This window comes from Vulpes vulpes, chromosome 14 (genome assembly GCF_048418805.1).
Source record: "Vulpes vulpes isolate BD-2025 chromosome 14, VulVul3, whole genome shotgun sequence".
Taxonomy (NCBI): Eukaryota; Metazoa; Chordata; class Mammalia; order Carnivora; family Canidae; genus Vulpes; species Vulpes vulpes.
Window position 1 is genome coordinate 86,762,117 of NC_132793.1, and position 23,606 is coordinate 86,785,722.

General features: G+C 42.4%; 1 protein-coding gene across 7 annotated transcripts in view; it reads right to left on the reverse strand.

Moving 5' to 3' along the window:
- Positions 1-23,606, reverse strand: part of ENTREP2 (endosomal transmembrane epsin interactor 2) — a 443,586-nt gene that overhangs the window by 252,462 nt on the left and 167,518 nt on the right. For all 7 annotated transcript variants that reach the window (XM_072737076.1, XM_072737072.1, XM_072737074.1 and 4 more), the window contains one exon: positions 1,963-2,019. In XM_072737076.1, coding sequence (XP_072593177.1) covers positions 1,963-2,019 — 57 coding nt within the window. The remainder of the gene's footprint in view (positions 1-1,962; positions 2,020-23,606) is intronic.

Below are 23,606 nucleotides of genomic sequence, written 5' to 3' on the forward strand. Positions count from 1 at the left end.
GATCCCCTGTGTGGGGGAGTGGCCCACTGCCTGGAATAGCCACTCTCAAAGAAGCATGTCCTTTGGCTGTGCTTTTGGGTTCTTAACTCACATTGTGTTAAGCCACTGGAAGTCTGGGGTTTGTTATAGCACCTACTGTTATCCTTACCCATCCCCTTACCTCCCTGTTAGGAAAGTGGTCAACTGAGCTGAGGGAACCCCTTCTTTTCTACTTGGGGATTGGGCAGAAATAAATCAAGGGGAGGAAATGCTCACGGTGGCCCAGAGGGTGACTGGTTCTACCCCAATGGACAGGGACTAGTGAGCAGGCACTTTGAATGTTCTGCTGTAGCAGCTTCAGCTGGTACTTTATCCCTCTTTCTAGGGTGAGGCCCTGGCATCCCATCCTACTGCTCTGGCTTCCCCCAGGAAACACCTGAGCCATGTCCACATGGGGTCCTGACTCCTTTTCAGCTACAAGCTGCATAGCATCCTTCACAGTACAATGCCGAGCCCTGCAAGAATCTCCATCCTGGGGCCAGGACTGGGGCGGGCATGAGGAGTGGCTGGGTGATCATGGACACCATTCCTCTCATCTTTTTGCCCACACACCCACCAAAAGGAGTTGTGGTTTTTCTTCATTTGGCAGCCATTGTCAGAGGCCTTCCTCAGCCTGTACCATAAGGGCTGGTGAGGAGGAATAGAACAAGCTGGCCCCATGTCCACAAAAGGAACCCAAAAGCACAGCCCAAGAACATCGGGTCCCCACGCTGGCATGCCCACCACCACTTCCCTCTGCACAAAGGAGTCAGCTTCTTGACACACTGGTTTTGATGTACTTTAAAATGCTTTAGCAAGGGGCTTGGAGGAATAAAAACAGGCCAAATGTTGGTGTCTGTAGAAGACAGATGGGGGGTACATAGGGATTCATTATACTAGCTTCTCTCTCTACTCATGTGCATGTTTGAAACTTTCTACATAAAAAAAAAAACACATTTTTTTGCAAAGGAAATCTCTCAACAAGTCATGGGAGAAGAGGCTCACTGAATTAATGCCACTCTCTTCCCAATGCCTCTTCAGGATGCTGTAGTTATTCTCATGAGGAGGAGGTGTTTCCAACAAGCAGATTTGTGGGTTTTTTTTTCTATTCCCATTAATATTTAGTATATGTCATTATCTCCAAACCTAATCACTTAAAGAAGAGATTTTAAATAATTGATTACTACAAAAGAGAAAAAAGCCACACCATGTTTTTTTTTTTTCATTATCCATCAAAACCCAGAAAACCTCTTCGTCTGGCCCTGATACGGACACATAAATATATTAATGCACATGCTGAGAAAAACATGCATACAAATCATACAAATCAATAAACATGAATTTGCTCGGGGTTACTTTCCCCAATGGAAAAGCCATCATCTCCTTTCCATCTCCCGTGCAGCCTGCTCTTCCCCAGCACAGGGTCACAGCCATGGCAGAGGGAATGCAAGCAGCACCCCTCTGATCTATTTAAATAAACATCCTCCTCTGAAACTCAAAGTTTCAGTCCCCAGAACACACATGCTGCTAACATTTCTTGAACTCCGGTGAAGTATGCACGGCTTGTGTGCTCGTATGCACACATATGTATGTATATGCACAAACAACACGCCTAGAGGAAATGCTTGCATCTACATTTACTAAGACGTCTTTGATCCCAGCCTGTCCTCAGATGAGGGCACCCAAACAGAACAAAGGCAGAGAATAGCATGTGAGCATCTCAGACAGGCACCTGATGGGTATTCTCAGAAGTAGAGGGTAAGATGCGCAGTGGTTGTTACCAATGAGCCCCTCTGCATTGAGAGGTTCCAGTTCTATAAGGTCTGTATCCTGCTTTCTGCAAAGAAAGCCAAAATGTTTTTTGCTGTCACCTGTAAAGCACTCATACCCCGGCGAGGAGGGCCCCGCTCCAAGGCTGCCCATGGAGACCAGGTGCCGACTTACCACAAGGGACAGTGGCCTCTTCCAGGAGACAACGCCAATGAGTCCTGAGAGCAGCACCTGGAAAGACAAACAGTGCAGGGAGGTAAGACCCTCTAGAGACCTTTAACAGACAATCAAAGCAGGACTGGTCACTTGGGCTTGGGAAAGGACTGTTTCTAGAAGGCGGCCCTCACACGTGAGGGAGCTCTCCCCACTGACGCTCACAGCCTGCAGGCCCTGTGGGCGGCACAAGGGCCTCTGAGACAGCTGCGAGCTCATGAGAGGTCTCTCATGCTGTGCGTGGACGGGCCCAAGGACAAACACACCTTCGGAGAGCCTCCACCCAGACTGGGTACTTTCTCCACTCTGGTCCTGTGACTTAGTTGGCCGTGTGACTTAAAACTCACAGGATTCGAAACACTACCTTGGGGGAAAGGTGGAGTTCCCCCCTGTGTGTCACCCAGCTACCTGCCCTCTGTGTCTGGGTACTGGGCATGGCAGACCCAGCGGCCCCCCCTCTCCTTTCACATACCTGGTCCCCCAGTCAGCTTCCCACCTCACCAGGAGGCGGTGGAACCAGCAGGCCCGAGCTTCCCACACATGACACTGAGCTGCTGGCTCCTTTCCTGGGCCGCCCCTGGCCTCTCCTGCCCACGAGTGTGTTCCCCCCAGGATCTTCTAGAAGTACCCCCATCCCAGCTCCTCCCTGTCACCCTAACCACAGAAGCACCCTTGTGTCTTCTTTCTCAGGAGAACCACCCTTCCACTCCTGGTTCACAATCCCTGAGGCACACACTGCCCACTGATTCCCAGTGTCCATGGGTCCAGGCACGGTGGACAGATCAGGACAGATCACCAAAACACGGGTATTCCCCCCACCCCGCCCCACTCAATCCAGCTTCAGCCCTCACCACCCACACACACACTTCCCAAGGTCACCCGAGGGGTTGCTAAGTGTGGGGCACAGTGCATGGATTAGCTTATACACCTGAGGTTAACCACATCCTCCCAGGCTTTGTGTCACTCTCTTAACACCCTTCTCTGCTCCAGGTCCCCCCACCTTTCCTTTCCCACTTCCCAAGACCTCTCTTCAGACCTATTTCTCCTCCACCCTCTGGTTCCACTGGAGATCCATCTATCATTCAGGATCCTCTAACACCATCTGTCAACACCTCCTGCAGATGCTTCCCTGACCACTGAGTCATGCTGCCCACTGCTCCCGGTGTCACACTCTGCCTCAACGTGTCTAAAAACAAAAACCTGCAATCTCTACCTCCCCAACCCAGTCTTTCTCTTGTCACTCCTGCTTCCTACAATGGCACCCCTCCTCATGGTCACTCATATCCAAATGCCAGAGATGGTCCCAACTCCCTCACCCCCATGATCTGCCAGAGCAATATTCTGAGAGGCCCCACTATAAGTAAGGTATTTTCATATGAGATCTGTTATAATGACAGATCACCCCAACTTTCCACTGTGGGCATGGGCCAAGTAGATGGGCTCTGGGGTGGATGGCTTTGGCTACATTTCCTCTATTCCAGAAGGACTGACTCAGGCCTAGGAGGAGAGTATCCTACTGAACATATCCCCAAGTTCTCTTGGCAACTGACTCCAGTTAACTCTCAAACACTTCTGCAGGGGGCGGGGCCAAGTCTCAGGCCCAACAGTCTCTATCAATCCCCTTATCATGCTAGTCTCAGGTGGATTTCCAAACACATCTGGACCAGAGGTTCATACAAAAACTTTTGAATCTTATGCACATACACAAACATAAAGCAAACAAACAAACAAAATGAACCAAAGAGAGCTCAACAGGGCTCTGCTCCCAAGCATGTCACATATATATTCTTTCTTCAAAGCCTGCATCTTGCAAACATAGTCAATCTAGACAAATAGTATTTGTGAACACTTTTTCATCTCCCAAATCTCTCTTCATGATGCCACCCAGCTGCAACTTGTATAAAAATCCCTGAGTACTGTTCTGTGTCTGAGCCCAGTCCCTTGCTCATCTTCCACAATGCTTACCATCTCTCTTCCCTCCTATACCCAACCCACTCTCCCTATTGTCATCCCTCCTCCCAGAATGGCACCCCTCCTCCTGGTCACTCAAACCCAACTCCTGGACGTGGCCCCAACACAGCTGGCTCAGACCCTGCCATCTCCTTAGGATATGACTTCAAAAGAGTGTCCTCTGTTTTCCCTTCACACCAACACCAGCCTGACCCAGACAAACCCTGGATAGGGGATGGGAAAGTACACCTCCCAGAAAACATCCACTTATACTCTGCCTTCTACTTCCTACTCATACTGTAGAAAATTTTACCTATTCAGGACATGGCCCAGTGCCTCCTCACACAGAAAGGGCCTGTGAATTCATGAGTACATGGGGTCCCATTAAATCTCTAAACTACCAGACCTCTCAAGGCATGTTTAATAAGCTCAGATAGAACTCCCTGATCTCTTCTAAGCTGAAGTTCATAAAACTATCAGATGTCTACAGAGACCAAGTTGCTTATAACAGAATTATTATTGGAAACCCACAACCCTCCAGAGAGCAGGCATTTATAAACACAAAGGAAGTTAGTTAATATCACTTAACTTAGGCTACAGTAAAAATTCTTGACTTTCCTTGCCTATAGTTATCATTCCATGAATTCCCTTCAAGTAATTCTACTACCAACAAATACGGACAGTTTGCTTTATTGAAGAAAATGATACATTTCTAAGTATCACTAATACCTGTAATTGGGGATGGAGCCAATTCCCCCATACAAAAAAATAATAATAATAACATCAAACTCAATGTGGCACACACATCCTAAAATGATCCCTGATGACCTGTGGGCTTGTCTAAAAGTCCTGCCCTTAGTGATCAACACAATGTGCTATCATCACTCTTATGATCCTACTCAGTGACCTGTAAGAAGATGTTGTCTCGGCAACACTTTGCAGCCTTGTAAGACCTTGGCCAGTTGACTCGCCCAGGCCATGTCAAGACTCCTGACCTAAAAAAACTCTAATGGTGTTGTGTTAAACTGTAAAGTTGGCGGTACTTTGCTACCCAGCAATAGAAAACTATTTATTATGGAGTAGATGTTTGTGTCTTCCCCAAACCCATATATCGAAGTCCTAATCCCCAGTGCAATAGCATTTGGAGGTAAGATCTTTAGGAAGTCATTAGGGTTAGACTAGGTGTAAGGGTAGGGCCTTCATGATGAGATGGTGGCCTTCAGGATAAGAAAGAGCTCTCTTCCTTTCTCTATCTTTCTCTACATGCACAACCATGGAAAGGCCATGTGAGGACACAGTGAGGTTCTGACAGCCTGCAAGGCAGGAAAGGGTTCTGCACCAGATCCCAACCCTAATCTCTGACTTCCACCCTCCAGAAGTGTGAGAAAATCAATTCCTGTTGGCTAAGCCACCTAGTCGATGGGATTTTATTATGGCCACCCACGCTTATTAATACATGAATATTAATAATTAAGAGTGGGATACTGCATTTTGCTTTCAAATGTCAACTCTCTCTCCACGCTCCCCCAGAAGAAGCAGACTTCCCTGCCCACTCCCCCATCTAGAACCATTCGCACCAATTCTAAGAAGGGGTGGCATCTTGGAGGAGGCTCTTCAAAGCCCAGTTTCTAGAATGCCTTCTCTCCTTCTCTCTGGTCCACTGGGCAACAGAGAAATAAAGGAGCATGTCCCTGCTCAGAAATGACTGGATCTCAGTTTGAACTGGTTTTTGCTCAATTCCAGCTACCGGTGAGAATTATATTGTCTGTTCTGCCACCTTGGTAATTCTGCAGGTTTATTTTGTACCACTTTGGTCAGGAACGGGGTCATGGAGCTAGTTAGCTGTGAAATTGCTGCATCTCATGAAACCTTTGTCCCATTTCATTTGCCAATATCGTTATTCAAAGTCCCCAGTTTACACAGAATATGAAGAAACTCAAGAAGGTCAGAGAAGAGTAACACTTAATTAAGTGGCTGTGAAAGAAAAGCCAAAAAGAATGTGATAGGCATGATATTGCTCAGAGAGAGAGGCTTAACTTTTCCAGCACCTGCAGGTTGTTAAAAGGATACCAACTCATTTTTTTTTCCTCCACTTCCCACCCAGCCTAAATAGAGGTAAGAGATAATATTAAAAGTGAGACAGAATTTCCTGCTGTTGAGGGTGATGAAAGGGAATTATTGACTGCCAGGAAGTAATGGTATCTTTAGAGCTAAAGGCCTTCCTGTTTGATTGGTACTACTGCCTGAACACCGAGGCCTGGGAGAAATTAGCTCTTTAAATCCTTTCCTCGATGATCAAAAAGTTCTTTCTTGGCCCCAAATCAAGAATTTTCCTGGGAGCTTCATTTCTGGTTCAAAGGCAAATGGTAATACAACACTTTAGGTTGGGAAGTAAGTCCTTCTAGAACATAGACTTGAAAGCCAATTAAATTATTTCACAAAACATATGCAGGTATGTCTAATAGCTACAGTGGTACCAACTCACCACTAAGAAGCCAGGGTTCACAACTGATGAACAAAATGTTATTATAAAAATGGAGCAAATAATACTCTGAGCTTCCCAGAATGAGAAAAAGTCTATTGAACCCATCTCTCAAAGCTTTTAGACTTCAGACCTGCACTATGCAAAATTCTTCCTTATGCTTCATGGAGTAGCTGAATCTCCTACTTTATCCTACTTACGTTTTCTTTTCTTTCTGAGTGGTTTCCTGTGTCTGGGTCTCCCTGGGACCACCTGGCAGGGCTCACTCTGTAATGCAAACCTTCAGCCTTCTGTGTCCATCTCAGCTCCATTCTGGGAAACATACATGTCTTCACATCCATCCCAATCCATGGCTTTGGCCTCCTTTTCTCAGAACAATTCCCAACCCATCATTCTCTCCTCCAACCATTCACTCCCACCTGCAGCTCTGACTTTCTCCACCACTTCCCACTGGAGGCTTCCATACATCAAAATCAAGATGTCCACAAGGAAAGCCATTCTCCTCCTCAACCTACCTTCTCCACGATAGAAAAGAGTTCGATATCTTTCATTCCCTCATTGTATAAGAGCAAAATGAGACACTGACTGGAAAGACAGCCCCATAAAAAAAAAAAAAAAAGAAGGAAAAAGTCAAATGTTTTAAGATATTCCAAATAACCCATGAGTCAAAAGAAAATCCAAGAAAAATACAACATAGTCTGTTCTGCAGTGAATATTTCTTTGATGAAAATTACTTCACACGTGCTTGGTACCAAACTCATTCGTCCTGGCTCTGCCTTGTGCGATGAAGCCTTCCATCAGGGTGTTCACGCTGAAGGAAGGGTAGTGACTAGACCCACAAGTGGATTTTATTATTTAATGAGTTAATAAAATAGCATGTGTAACATTATAACACATTTTTAAAATATTTTGATTTTAAAACATTTCAAAATAATTGGTTTCCTTTGTAATCCTATTTCATTTTCTGCATTCAAAAGTCTTACTCTGAGATGGACTCCGCAGGCTTTCCTAGACTGCTAGGCCACAAGGTATAAACCCTTAACTTAGAAGTTCCTTTAGTGCAGGTGCGCCTGCCTGGGTTGCTCAGTCAGTTAAGCATCTGCCTTCAGCCCAGGTCATGATCCCAGGGTCCTGGGATCAAGACCCACAGAGGGCTCCCTGCTCAGTAGGGAGTCTGTTTCTCCCTCTCCCTCTGCTTCTCCCTGCCACTTGTACTCTTGCTTGCATTCTCTCTCTCAAATGAATAATATAGCTTTTTTTTTTTTTTAAAAAAAAGCTATTTAGTGCAGATCTTTTAGTGGTAAACTCCAATTTTTGTTTCCCTGGAAATGTCTTACTTAGCCTTCATGCTTGAAAAGTAGTTTTGCTGGGTACACAGTTCTAGGTTGATGGTTTCTCCTCTCAAAAGGTTGAAGTTACTATTCCATAGTCATCTGGATTCCACTGTTGCCATCAGGAAGTTAGCTGTCTTCTAACTGCTGCTCCTTGAGGTACAAAGCTGTCCTTACTCTTTAAAGACTTTTAAGATGGGCTCCTTGCTTTTAGTGTTCTGAGGTTTTTATGTGATATGCCTAGGCATGGATTTCTTTTTACATATCCTTGTTGGCATGCCCTGTGCTTCTGACGTGATGAATTTATGTTTTTCAGAATTAATATTCTGGAAATGGGACAGCCAAGATCACTTCAAATATTGCCTCTCCAACATTTTGTCCATCAGGTACTCCAGCAGCTGCACACTGACCCTTAATATACCATCCTCCAAATCTCTTAGTTCTGCTTTTACATATTCCATATCTGTGTCATTCAGTGTTTTATTCTGAATAATTTCCTTAGGCTCACCTTCCAGGTGACTAATTTTCCCTGAGTTACATTTAATCAGCTGTTGGCCATTTGCACTTATTTAGAGAATTTTAATGGTTATATTTTAGGTATTTACAAGTTCTGCTTTTGTCTTTCCCCAAATATGACTATTTGTTTCAGACAGTTTCTTTTTGTGTGCTCATCTGTATGATTCTGTCCATAGTTGCTTAAAATATTCCATATGCAGAGGTTCTAGAGTCCAAGATGTGGAGTGAAAAGAAGGTTACCTAAGTCTATATCTCTTGTTGTTTCTGTTGATGCTCACTTTTTGCAGCTTGCTTTCTTTGATGTTTGTAAGCTCAGAAGTCTTTTGTTGTGAACACATTGCTTGCCCTTAATCAGTGAGGTTCTGTGGATGCAAAAATGGAGAAATTTTCCCCAAGGTAGGTATATTTCTGCAAGTAACCAGAAAGCACTCAAGATCCAGAAACACTGTGATCTCAGGGGCTCAGCTCATGGCTCAACATGGAAATCTTCATTCAAGCCCTCCTCACCCCACCTCACTGCTCAGTGGACATTCATAGGCATCTGCGCGCTCCAGCCACACACTGTTCTGACCTTGCTCCGTGCCGCTCAGGCTCCAGCCACCGGCTGCTCTATCCTGTGGTCATTGTGTGGTGTTTGTCTGAGGGTGAGGTGGTGAACCCTAGAGACCTATAATGCTTCTAGGAGCATGATCAGGGTGCTAGCAGATTCAATGTCTGGTAAAGGCTCGCTTCCTGAATCATAGAAGGCCATCTTTTCATATATCCTCACATAGTGGAATGGGCAAGAGAGTTCTCTGCAGTCTTTCTTATAAGGGCAATAATCCCATTCATGAGGGTGCCACTCTTGTGACCTAATCACCTCCCACTGGCACCACCTCCAAACACCATCACACTAAGGATAAGGATTTGACATGTGAATTCTAGGGAGACACAAACATTAAGTCTATAATAACCATGATATCATAGATTATATTCTAGGAAAATATAAGTTTAGTAACTTATATTTTGGAGTTGCCTCAAAGTCAAAAAACTCAAATGTGCCCATAAACACCAAGAAATTAGGAAAGTGGTCAAAGAGCCATAGGCAAATTCTTCAACAGCTTCAAATTATAGAAATTTCCAACATAATATTTTTTCTGAGCAGAGGGGAAAAAAAAACAAGGAAACTTTCCAAATTCTTCTTACAAAGGTCAGCATAACAGTTACAACCCTGTAAAATGCCACAAGAATAGAAAACAGACCAATTTCACTTATAAACAGAGGTATACAATTTTAAAATAGAATGTTAGACTTCAGTACATGTATTTTATTTTTATTTTTTTATTGGAGTTCAATTTGCCAACATATAACACCCAGTGCTCATCCCATCAAGTGCCCCGCTCAGTGCCCATCACCCAGTCACCCTAACCCCCCGCCCACCTCCCTTTCCACCACCCCTTGTTTGTTTCCCAGAGTAAGGTGTCCTTCATGTTCTATCACCCTTACTGCTATTTCCACTCATTTTCTCTCCTTTCACCTTTAATCCCGTTTGCTCTTTTTTTATATTCCGCAAATGAATGAGACCATATGTTTGTCCTTCTCCGAATGACTTACTTCACTCAGCATAATACCTTCCAGTTCCATCCACATTGAAGCAAATGGTGGGTATTTGTCGTTTCTAAGGGCTGAGTAATATTCCACTGTATACATAGACCACATCTTCTTTATCCATTCATCTGTCGATGGGCACAGGCAGATGCTCAACCACTGAGCCACCCAGGCATCCAGGGCCTCAGTGTTCTTATCTCTACAGGGAACAAGTGACAATGAGAATATTTACCTCACAAGACCTTAACACAAGTCTTGGCAAACGGAAGGCACTAAAAAAAAAAAATTTTAAAGAAACAATTTGCCTTTTGTTTTGTTTTGTTTTAACCCAGAGAAGGTTCTCTGAGTGAATATTCACTGCTGAATATTAATACTTTTCTGTATCTGTTTACAATCTACAATTCTAAAGAAGGGCCTTTGGGGGAAGCCAGCTTTGGTTTGAAGATGAAAAGGTGTCAAATCCTCCAGAGACTTGGTTGGTGGAAGGTAAAACAAATGTTTATTTCAATTTGGTGAGTTATAACTTATTAAAACGGCTTGTGGGAAAAAAAAAAGGCTCCTTCCAAAGTTTGGCTATTGTGGACATTGCTGCTATAAACATTGGGGTGCAGGTGTCTGGCTGTTTCACTGCATCTGTATCTTTGTGGTAAATCACCAGCAATGCAGCTGCTGGGTCGTAGAGTAGATCTATTTTTAACTCTTTGAGGAACCTCCACAGTTTTCCAGAGTGGCTGCACCAGTTCACATTCCCACCAACAGTGCAAAAGGGTTCCCCTTTCTCCACATCCTTTCCAACATTTGTTGTTTCCTGTCTTGTGAATTTTCACCATTTTCACTGGTGTGAGGTGGTTTTGATTTGTATTTCCCTGATGGCAAGTGATGCAGAGCATATTTTCATGTGTTTGTTGGCCATGTCTATGTCTTCCTCTGTGAGATTTCTGTTCATGTCTTTTGCCCAATCATGACTGGATTGTTTGTTTCTTTGCTGTTGAGTTTAATAAGTTCTTTATAGATCTTGGATACTAGCCCTTTATCTGATACGTCATTTGCAAATATCTTCTCCCATTCTGTAGGTTGTCTTTTAGTTTTGTTGACTGTATCCTTTGCTGTGCAAAAGCTTCTTATCTTGATGAAGTCCCAATAGTTCATTTTTGCTTTTGTTTCTCTTGCCTTCATGGATGTATCTTGCAAGAAGTTGCTTGGCCGAGTTCAAAAAGGGTGTTGTCTGTGTTCCCCTCTAGGATTTTGATGGAATCTTGTCTCACATTTAGATCTTTCATCCATTTTGAGTTTATCTTTGTGTATGGTGTAAGAGAATGGTCTAGTTTCATTTTTCTGCACGTGGCTGTCCAATTTTCCCAGAACCATTTATTGAAGAGACTGTCCTTTTTCCAGTGAGTAGTCTTTCCTGCTTTGTCGAATATTAGTTGACTATAGAGTTGAGGGGCCATTTCTGGATTCTCTATTCTGTTCCATTGATCTATGTGTCTATTTTTGTGCCAGTACCACACTGTCTTGATGACCACAGCTTTGTAGTACAACCTTAAATCTAGCATTGTGATGTCCCCAGCTCTGGCTTTCTTTTTTAATATTCCCCTGGCTATTCAGGGTCTTTTCTGATTCCACACAAATCTTAAAATAATTTGTTCCAACTCTCTGAAGAAAGTCCATGGTATTTTGATAGGGATTATATTAAATGTGTAAATTGCCTTGGGTAACATTGACATCTTCACAATATTATTCTTCTAATCCATATTTTTCCATCTCTTTGTGTCTTCCTCAATTTCTTTCAGGAGTATTCTGTAGTTTTTAGGGTATAGATCCTTTACCTCTTTGGTTAGGCTTATTCCTAGGTATCTTATGCTTTTGGGTGCAATTGTAAATGGGATTGACTCCTCAATTTCTCTTTCTTCAGTCTCATTGTTAGTGTATAGAAATGCCACTGACTTCTGGGCATTGATTTTGTATCCTGCCACACTGCCAAATTGCTGTATGAGTTCTAGCAACCTTGGGGTGGAGTCTTTGGGGTTTTCTATGTACAGTATCAAGTCATCTGCGAAGAGGGAGAGTTTGACTTCTTCTTTGCCAATTTGAATGCCTTTAATGTCTTTTTGTTGCCTGATTGCTGAGGCTAGGACTTCTAGTACGTGTTGAATAGCAGTGGTGAGAGTGGACATCCCTGTCTTGTTCCTGATCTTAGGGGAAAGGCTCTCAGTGCTTCCTCATTGAGAATGACATTTGCTGTGGGCTTTTCGTAGGTGGCTTTTAAGATGCTGAGGAATGTTCCCTCTATCCCTACACTCTGAAGAGTTTTGATCAGGAATGGATGCTCTACTTTGTCAAATGCTTTCTCCAGCAGTACATTTAAAAGAATAAACAGCAAGGCAGGTGGTTCATATAAGGAATGAAATGATGGCTCAGTAAGAGGAAGCACAGTAATAAAATTAATTATATGAATATGACAAAAATGAAAATACCATTCAGAAGATGTATAAAAAACACTTGCTAAAATTCAATCACTATTTTTTATGAAAAAAAATCTTGGTTTATTTATTTATTTATTTTTTTAAAATCTTGGTTTAATAGGACAAAATAAAGATGCCCCAAATTGCCACCTATATTTAAAATTAATCTGAAAATACCAGTGTGGTGTGCAGAATTATGTGACAGTCCCTAATAACCCACCTCTTGGTGTACACCTCCTATAGAATCCCCTCTTCTTGAATGTGGGTGGGATTACAAATATGATGAATTTTAGTCCTGTGATAAAGTTACATTATATGACAAAGGTGGAAGGATTCTGCAGTATACTCAGGTCCCAAATAAGTTTGGTTTTGCGTTCATCAAAAGGAAGATTCTCTAGGGTAGGCCTGAGCTCATCAGGCAAACCCTTTGAGTCTGGGCCCTTTGTGAAGTCAAAGATTTGAAGCACAGGGAGATTCGGCTGCTGCCTGAGGAAGTATGCTTCTGTGTCATGAGAGGGACTCTAAGAGCTGGATCCTCTCCAGCTGACACCTGGCAAGAAGATAGGGACCTCAGTCATACAACCATAAAAATGAATCCTGCCAATAACCTGAGGGACTATGGAAATAGATCTTTCCCTCCTCAAGCCTCTGGATGAAAATGTATCTGGTCTCACTTTGATTTCAGCCTTCAAATGCTGAGCAGATAGCCCAAATGTTCTAGATTCCAGACGCAATGGAAACTGCAAGAGAATAAATCTGTTCTGTTTTAAGCCACTGTGCTTGTGGTAATTTGTTGTATACAACTAGCTAATAATACAAAACAAGAAAGAAACATTATAAATTTGGAAAGAGGGGTCAAAATGGTTACTACTTGAAAATGATATGATTACCTGACTAGAACACTGATGGGAAATTGATCAAAAGTAATAAGAAACCAATCAGAAGAATTTGGTAAATCAAATGGTTAGAAAATTATATATTTTAAAAGTATGGTACTATTTATATTTAGTGAACACTGACTGCATGACATATATCTACTACAGCTTTATACTTTAAGCTCTTTGACAACTGTAAGAAGCAAGTGTGATTTTTGCGCCCCACTGCACAGATGAGAAAGTTAAAGCACTTGCCCACATTACAGTATTAGGATATAAGCTCCTCAACTACAGAAAAAAATAGCTTTCTTATACACATGCAAGCATAGACTGGTAAGAAAAAAGAATAAAATTAAATATTCCATTTATAACAATTCCATTTATAACCAAAAAATTCCATTTATGACAAAAAGGCAGAATGACTTAGAACACAAAGACTAATCAGAAATGAGCAAGAACAATATCAAGAAAATCTTAAAACATCTACTAAAATATAAAAGTCCTCAGATGTAAAAACCCCACTTTTTTTTTAAAGAGAAGGACCAGAGAATGCATGAATTCCATGAAATTCTAATTAAATATTATAAAGGGAAAAAGAAAATCAATTCAATAAAAAGTATTAGGACAACTAACCACTTGGAAAGAAACAAAATTTATTTTCTACCTTACTGTTTATACCAAAAAAATTCCAGAGTAACCGAAGAGTGTGAATCATAAATTAAAACCTGGAAGTCCTAGAGGAACTTGGGAGCATTTCTTAAAACCATCTTGAAAGAAATTCAGTGTTTTGAGGCACGATGCAGAATCAAGAGTCCTAATAGAAAGGATTAATAAATTCTAAATGTTTTTGTTTTAAAAAATTATATATGAGGGACTGGATCTCTGCTCTTAATTCCAGAGCCTCTCCATACTAGAAGTACAAATCCATGCTTCTGACGGGTTACATGGAAGCCTCCAGAGAGAGTACATAGAGTACCCATCCTCACCAATATTGGACTTGGCATAAGACTTGCTCGGCCACACTGGGTGGAGGTGGCCCTCATCCCCAAGACCTCTAGGGCATCTCATGGTGCCACCCAATATCTCATGCTGCCTGTTGTCCTCTGTGTTCTTGCTCCTGGATACAAGAGGGACACAGCCCAGAAAGCCACTGCCCCTTCAGCCTGGGCCCCAGAATGGACACATGGCACAGACCTAAACCCAACCAAGCCTTCAGCCCAAGGTGGGGATCCCAGCTGACTTGCAAACCAGAGCAGAAAAAAAAGACTGGCTACCGCCAACCACTGAGTTTTGGGGTGCTTCTTTAATGCAGCCTTACCACAGCAAAAGCCAACAAAATATTTGTGGTCTAAAAAGAACATAAAATAGAAGATCAATTCCAAAGGGGAAAAATAAAATACATACGACAGACAAAAGGCTGATTGCCTTAATTTACAAGGAGTTCATATCAGTAAGGGAACCACTCAATAGAAAAAAATGGACAAAGATGTTCACATTTTTAATGGATGATAAACATATAAAGGGATGCTTCAACCTACTCTAGTTTTTTCTTTTTAAAGATTTTACTTACTTATTCGACACAACCAGGGGGAGCAGCTAGCAAAGGGAGAGGGAGGGGGAGAAGCAGGCTCCCCGCTGAGCAGGGAGTCCGATGTGGGTCTCAATCCCAGGACCCTGGGATCATGATCTGAGCTGAAGGCAGGTGCTTCACCAACTGAGCCACCCAGGTTCCCCCATTCCAGTTTTTTAAAAGCAAGCCAAAACAACACGACAAATATTCCCAGGCTGCCAACTTTTGGGTGAAGTTTGATTTAAAAAAAAAAAAAAAAACAGTGGTGGTAAGGACAGAGGAGAAAGAAGTTCATCTTTTAACATGATTGGTGTTGGTGTAAAATGATGTAACCTTCTTTGGGGACCTCTCAAAATAGGAAAGGCACATATTTATACTGAATGATTTCACTATTGGAAACAGAGCCTATGGAAACAGTACCGGAGGTACGCCAAGTCACTTACACGAGGATATTTACTGCAAAAACCTGTAACAAGTGGCTAACAATAAAGGGCTGGTTAAATCAACTTTGATATATATAACATGAACTTCGAGGTGTATCTGTTTATGCTGGTGTGAAACAACCTCAAACAAACAACTGACAAACAAAACATAGCCCAACAAGCACAGAATGATCCCATTTGTGTGAAGAGACAAATGGATGGGTGCTGGTACATATGTAAAAGTGTTTTTCCTGGAAGGATATCCAAGAAACCTGACAATGGGAAACCAGACGAGGGAGGCAGAGAAGGGATACTTGCTGTTAAATCTGTAACTTTCTGAAATGCCAGCCTTTAATCTGTGCATGTACTATGTCATGAATATTTTAAACTATGCATACCATTGGAACCAGTAATTCCACTTCTAAGAATTCCAGGTATTAATCAAAGGGTTCTTTACAATTTTGCAAATGGGAAATGACCTGAGTGTTTCTCAAGAGAGAACGGCTTATATTTATTGGGTCTTTCCCAGTCGCTGCCATTAAATCATGTTGTGTTAGGATATTTAGTGCTGTGTGGAAATGCTCATGCTGCATAAAAGAAAAAGCAGAAGAAAAGAAAAGCAGGCTACAAGAATGGTTTGGAGGGAGGGAGGATAGTTTCTCTTGTATTAAGTAAATAAATCCAAATGCCAACACAAAAAATACATAAGGAAACCTGCACCAAATCCCAAAGACAGCCATGGATCATCTCTGGAGAGGCGGACTTGGGCTTCCACCTTGTACTCTTCCCCATGTTTTATGGGTAAGACAGAAAACATTTTATTGAAGCACAAGCTAATGACAGCTGATTCTGCCTCCTAAGGGAGGTGGACATACCCTTCAGGGAAGGAGGACATAACTCCTAATGCTCCTTTCCACAGGTGGGACAGGTGAATGAGGCTAAATTCCAAATGCACACTGAAAGGCCCTTGGCTTAGGAACAGATGTCAAGGGTCTCTGGAGACTTATGGATTGAGGTTTGAGTAAAGAAGGCAGGAAATCAGAATCCCAAAGAAGGCAGGAAATCAGAATCCCAAGGACTGTGATGAAGGTGAGGAAGGTGGTAGGGGTTCAAGGTATCTGTGGAGAGAGCCTGGTCTGCCAGAAAAGGTGCCAGCCAGGTGGCCATGAGCAATTCTGCTATTCTTTGACAGAGAATAATAAGAACTTAAGATATAAATGCAAATTTCAAAGATGAATTCCAACAAGCACCCAAATGGGTATAAGAGGTTCCTGCCCCTCTCCTACCCTCATCGAACATGAGGAAGAAAATACACAGTGGGCAGGTATACTGCCCGTCTGGAAAAGAATATTATGTAAACCTAGGTACAAATCATTTTGACTCTCTTCTTTTCAAAGTCTCCTCTTTGCATAATAAAAACAATGTATTTGTTGACACAGAACATTAATTCCATTAAAATCACATTACATGTAATGAAAAGCTATCAGAGTATAATTATGCAAGCGAATTCACAGACCCACATCAACTTTTAAGTCTACCGGAATTACAATCGGAAGTGAACCTGCCTGGTAGACAAATTGCCCCCTTCATTTCCAAGTGATTATGAATAAAGGTCCATTGTACTAATGGTAGAAGCTACACACTACTTCGGCAAACTCCAAAATCTAGCACTGTTCCTTACAGGTGCCTTTGCCTGGGTTTCCCCTGTTCTTGGGCCGAAAGGCATATACTCCTGAACCATAAGTCTTCTGAGTTCATCTTACCCTGAAGCATACTCTTTTCTCAGAATTCATGGCCCTCAAGCCAGTGGCCTGGACCCTTCAGGGTCCCCTGAATTCCTATATATTCATAGTTACCTCTTGGAGTATCCTCTGTAGTCCATACTGGGGCTGGATGCTACTCCCCAGGTGCCCCTCTGTCCTAGCACCACCCCTGGTCCTCCTCAGCCATCTGGGCCAAACACAGAGACTTGGGTATAGAGTGAGTCTTCTTTTTTTTCTTTTTTTTATTTATGATAGTCAGAGAGAGAGAGAGAGAGAAAGAGAGAGAGGCAGAGACACAGACAGAGGGAGAAGCAGGCTCCATGCAGGGAGCCCGACATGGGACTCCATCCGGGGACTCCAGGATCATGCCCTGGGCCTAAGGCGGTGCTAAACCAGAACGAGTCTTCTATCTGGAACTTAGCGATGTGCCCTGAAAAGGCAGAGGGTTGGGAGAACAGGGGAGGCAGGGAGACTGGATTCCTGTGAGAGGGTACCAGGAGCACTTCTGACCATCCCATGGGAGTGAGGACCATCCCTGCTATGACCATCCAGTTGAAGCGGCTCACTCAGGGACAATGGGATTCCACCTCGGCCCCTGTCCTTCAGTCATGATCTATACCCACCCACAGGTCCAAATCCTACTAGGACCCCCAAACAGAAAATGGGGAACCTGGACGACTGTGCCGTGCTTACAGCATGCAGGGAATCTCCCCCAAGTGGCTCTGGATGGATGCAGTGGTGTCCCCAAGAGCAGGGCAGCAAGGGCCAGCACCCCTGTAACTCATGGCTGGCCTCTATTCACCAGTCCTGTTCCCCTTTTCTTGCAACTGGTCCCTGCATCCACCCCTCCCTTAGAACACCCCCCACCCATCTCTTCATCCCTTCTCCTCTCCTCCACATGTGAACAGTCCCGGGAGATCTCATTCCTGATGCTGCTCTATCCTGAGGAAGGGTCTAAACCCTCCTTCCAGCGTTTTTGCCTTCTAGGCCCTTTGTACCCATACAGACCTCGTGGAAACCTGCTGGATGCCTCATCAGCAGGTCTGACTCAACAGTGCCAACCTTGCCACCATGTCTCCACCCCAGCTGGGACATTCCCTACCCCTGTCTGGGGCCTGCCATTCACACAGGTATGCCCGTTAGAAATCTTGTTATCCAACTTCCTTCCTTGACACCCCTTAATGCTCAAACACCATCCAAAGCAGGGACCTCCCACCATCCAGCTCACACTGGATGCGACCCCCCTGCCCATCCCTCCACCCATACCTGGCTACCTGGCTGTCACCTCACCCCCAGAACTATAGCAAGAGTTCAACAACAGGTCTCCCTGGCCCTCACCCCTGACTGCACCCCTAACCTATTCTCCAGGCTGCAGAATCATCATGCTACAGTACAGATACAACCATGGCCCTCTCCCCTTCTTTTGCCTTCAGGGTAAGTTCCAAATCTTCGGGCCCACAGAGTCCCTGCCCACCTGTCCTGCCTCATCTAGGCCCTTCCACCTCAATGAACCACTTGGGCCTTACCCTTTCCACACAGCTAATCACCGGAATGTGCAGCGCCCCTCCCCCCCACCAGGAAAGAGCTATGAGACCATGGCCCTAGGGTACCATGGCCCACACTCCCATCCATGTGCCTATCCTCCTGCCAAGCAGCAAGTCCTCAGGGCAGAAGGGCACACCTTTAATATGCAGGCAGTCCCCATACTGAGTCCCCATACTGAGCCTGGGTACAAGTGATGCTCCTGAAGGCTCTTGGTGTGCAGACAGCCTCCCAGGACGACCATCCTCCTCACTTGCACGCCTGTCCACTTCTGCAATCACACTGACGTAGCACAGTCCCAAGGAGCAAGCAGTGTTCTCACTGTTACCCTTTTTCTTAATAACAAAAGCAATGTAAGTTCAATATATAAAAATAAACAGGGCTTTCAGGAAAGCCCTACAAGCTAAAGGAAGAAAAGGAAACCATCTATCTCTCACCACTTCTATAACTTCTATTGTAGATTGGACTCTACTGGCTTCTATTTAGATTTTTAAAAATTGGATCACAGTGGTGTCAATCATCTTCCCTCATCACCATATAATATATCATGGCCATGACATCACACCCTGTAAGTATTCATTTGCATCACCTCAATGCCTGAAGGATATTCCACTGCATGAAATATCATCACTTACTTAAAGTGATCTCCCATTAGTCTATGAATACTTGAAATCAAATCACAAACATAAGTAAAATATTTTTGAACAAGTGTATATAGCTAAGAACACTTATTTAATTTTTTTTCATCTAAGTGATTCTTTTACATGATTTGTAAAATCAAACTGTTCCCTAAAGAGACTGCCACTTACAATTGTTTTTGCCTGTTTCTTCTAGTATCCACTTTCAAATTTCTCAGCATGATGCTTTGGTTGCCTTCCAACTAGAAAGGTTGAGGATTTTAACTTTCTCAGCAATCCACACAGTCCCCAGGCATAGCCAAATCCACTCTCTCTCACCCATGCCCAATTCCAGTAGAACAATAGCCCATTTGTCTGGGTATTTCAGCCTGCAGTATGAACATCATTATGACATATAAGTATTATCTATAACTGGGCTACCAGAAGTACTATAATTACAGTGTCTTTTCATTTTTATTATTTTTAAAAGGTTTTATTTATTTATTCACGAGAGAGAGAGAGAGAGAAGCAGACACATAGGTAGAGGGAGAAGCAGGCTCCCTACGGGGAGCCTGATGCAGGACTCAATCCCAGGACCCTGGGATCATGATCTGAGCTGAAGGTAGATGCTTAACCACCAGGCCAACCAGGCGTCCCTACAGTTTCTTTCTAAAATCACATGACAATATTTGAGGCTAATTGTCCCATTTTACACCTCAGTCTTCTGTGTATCTAGCACAAATTCACCCCCAGTCCTCTACAGACTTGATAGTCTCCTCTCATTCTGAACATGTTAGGTGCTCCTTCTGCTTTGGTTTTCTTGGATATGTCCCTCTTGTGGTCAGGTCCTTCCTCCCCTGCTCCTCCTCATCCACCTGTCCCCTTGATGTGGTACATGACTCCCAGGGACTTCCCTTCATCTCTGTCCTGTGCGGGAGCCACTGTTTCCTTGATCCAATGTCTTCTATTCTCTCCTTTTTTTTTTTTTAAACAAGATAAGTTTTACTCCATTTACAATTTATCAAGATCACTGAAATATTTGGATTTGTTTTTTTTAATTATTTACCTGACTTTTTCTATGCTTTTCACCTCCCTCTTGCTTTTAATTTAAAACTTTTTTTCTCACTACATTTTTTTCTATTAAGAACATAGAGTCTCTTTCTTTCTTTCTTTCTTTCTTTCTTTCTTTCTTTCTTTCTTTCTTTCTTTCTTTCTTTTTCTTTCTTTTTCTAGTGATTTCATCCTGAGATTATACCAACTCATACGTATTTAACAGGTTCTAAAATTTAACAACAAATTAATCACTTCCTCCAGTTTCTGGAAACCATGTATTTTTTCAGATTACTGAAAATACCAACTTCCAAATTCTCAATGGATGGCTCCACTAAGTGTCTTGGGTCTTCTAGATGCTGTTCCCTCTCTCCCTCTTCTGCAATATATTCATAGACCACACTTTTCATATTTATTAATAAGATAAAAGGTGAATTGAATTTATGAGTCCATTGACCTTGGTCCTGCTTTTTGTTTACTTGTCTGGTAGTTATATCCCCTTCTTCTATTATTTCAATATAGGTTTATGTCCATAAATCTCAGCTAATTCAGCTTCTCAAAGGTATCTCTCTTGTGTAGCAGATTATTTTTTCAAATGCTATCTCTCTCCCATCCCAGTGTCTATTTCTATGGATTTTTAATCCAAAGTACTACTCAAGAATTTGAAATACAATTTCCAAAATACAGTGCTATCAGGGTTCACCAATCACAACCCCTACATATGGCAATGTGCTCATGACCCATCTCTTCCCTTCTTCCAACCAAACTTTGTTACAGCTTTTAAAACTTTGCCTACACTGCCTAAAATGGTGGCCCAGGGAAATGTGGAAGGGTAGAGAGATGGAGAGCATTTGGTTAGCTTCAAAGAGTAGAACCTAAGAACCAACTCTTGATGAAGACTTTCACAAAGGGTACCTCACTAAGCATCAACTCTGAGTGGCTCACTGTCTCCCTTCTTACAAAGAAACCAAGCCTCCAACACGTGAAATAACTTGTTCAAGGAAACATATCTTGTAAATTGGAAAGTCAACAGTGAGAATCCTAACTAATTCCATGAAAGACCCAATACTTGTGAACAGCAAAAAATATACCAGAGAAGCAATTCCACACATAAGAAAGACTGTTTTAAGTCTCCAGTCCCATGTGCAATAATCTAAGGACAAAAAGAAACTTTCATGTGGCAAAATATGTAAGTAGCATGTATTATCTTGCAAATATAATTCACGTTATTTTCCACATAAATCCTCTCAAATCAAGATTTGATTTTCTCTAATAGCTCTAGTCTGAAAAGAAGAGCTATGAACAGGAGTGAAAAGACACATGCATTCACTGCTTCTTTAACTGCATTTTCTGCAAAACTCTGCAACACTATTTTTAATATCTGATTACACCATCAATACAGCTATATTCCACAAAAGCAATTATGTTTTGCCTAGCAAAAAAAATCAGAATGGCATAATATGTAGCATACTAACAACTGTGAGAAAGAATAGAAGCAATTTAGAACACTTGAGAATAATGACTGGGATCATTTATTTTGAATTTACAGCAAACACGTTTTGTAGATGAGCTATCATGAAGTCTACTGCAAAGTTTAAGTTATGCACTACACAATGAAAAACAGGGAGCTCAACATTTTATCAAAACATTAATAACAGCACTCTAAGAACCAAAGCTTTTATCAAACACTTCCTGCTCACCAGCTCTCTCTAGTGTAAAAGCAGCATTTAACTTAATATGCTTTCGTTTTCTCTAAGAGCTTTGTCCAAATGTCTGTCAAGGACTGAAGTGGACTCTTTTAACAGGAAAGGCAAACAGGGGGCAACCCCATCCCATGATTGAGAGGGACGATGCTAATCTATCACAGCACCACTTTTCACCAAGTACAGAAGGGACACAGAATTCCAGGTACCATTACTTAACATTTGTGTTGCTATGTTATATGTTATTTACGTAAAGGTGCTACTGAACAGGGCAGGGCAGTAGAGGGATGCTACTAGTTATGCATAAGAGAAGCTTGATTTATGCTTCTAAAAGGCACTTCATAATTGGTTCAGGTCTTCCACTTTCAGGCAGGCTGGAGTAGTTACCATTCCATCAGCGTTCCGATCAAGAACAACAGAAAAAGCTAGAAAGAATATGGAAGTCAACTCTTTGAAAGCAACTGAGAGCAAAGAAATTCAGAGCAGCAGCAAGGAGGAGGAAGCCTTTCTCCTGGATGGTAGATAAACTTTGCAACTCCCTTTATCCTAGAGGCACTTGCCAATTTGTGACACAATCAGAAGCCTGAACACTGGCTTGCCTTTAGGGAGAGACTTGGGATCCAAGCACATGGTTGGCTTACTCCTTGGGACATTTTTCAAATTCTGAGGGTAAGACACATAAATCTTAACAAAAAGCCACTGAAGGGGCACCTGGGTGGCTCAGTGGGTGTGTCTGCCATCAGCTCGGGTCATGATCCCAGGGTCCTGGGGCTGAGCCCTGCATCAGGGTCCCTGCCTAGTGGGGAAGTCTGATTCTCCCTCTCCCTCTGTTCCTCTCCCCTGCTCTCTCTCTCTCTCTCTCTTAATTAATTAATTAATTATTTTAAAGAAGACACTGAAAAGCAGGGTGAAGATAAAGATTATCATTCAAAAATGCCAGAGGGTGGGTCTATGAAAAATACAAAGGAGTCTCATCTGAAAACCCTATAAGGCCAGAGAAAACCAGAACAAGACTGCAGCTCACCTGGGCTGCAAATCAGCTCCAGCATGGCAGTCCCAGATGGCATAAGGGCATGGCTACCAGATAATCCAAATAATGAAGTTAGCTGACCAACTTCAGAATGATTATATCCAAGAGAACAAAACAAAGGCTGAACAAATCAAATGAAAAGAAGAATTTCACCAAGATAATTAAAAGCTTTAGTAATAATCAAAGACTAAAAGTATAGAACTAAAAAAAAAATCCCTAAACTTTATAATTCAATGGATGGACTTAACAGCAAATTAGACAAGCAGCAAGCAGGACTGGTAAACTAGAAGACAGGTCAATTAAGTACCTAACAAAAAAGATAAAAAGAAAAAAGTCAAAAAATAATATTAGAGAAGTATAAGATGTAATGAAAAGGCCTGACATGTAATTCAAGTCCAAGAGAGAGAAAAGAGAAGAGGATGGAAGACATATAGCCAAGAATTTTCCAAAACAAAATATCAAACCACAAATTATTCCACAAGTCCTACAAAGACAAGCTGGCTAGTTACAAAAAGAGAGAGAGAATCACAGAAAAGGGAAAATATTAAAAGCTGTAAAGGGATGGGATTGGACACACACAAATTATCTTCAAAGAAGTAACTAAAAAACTGAAGGTCAATTTCTAACAAGAATCATGGTAACCACCTATAACATCGTGAAAGAAAATAACTGGCAACCTAAAATTCTATAACCAAGAAAACA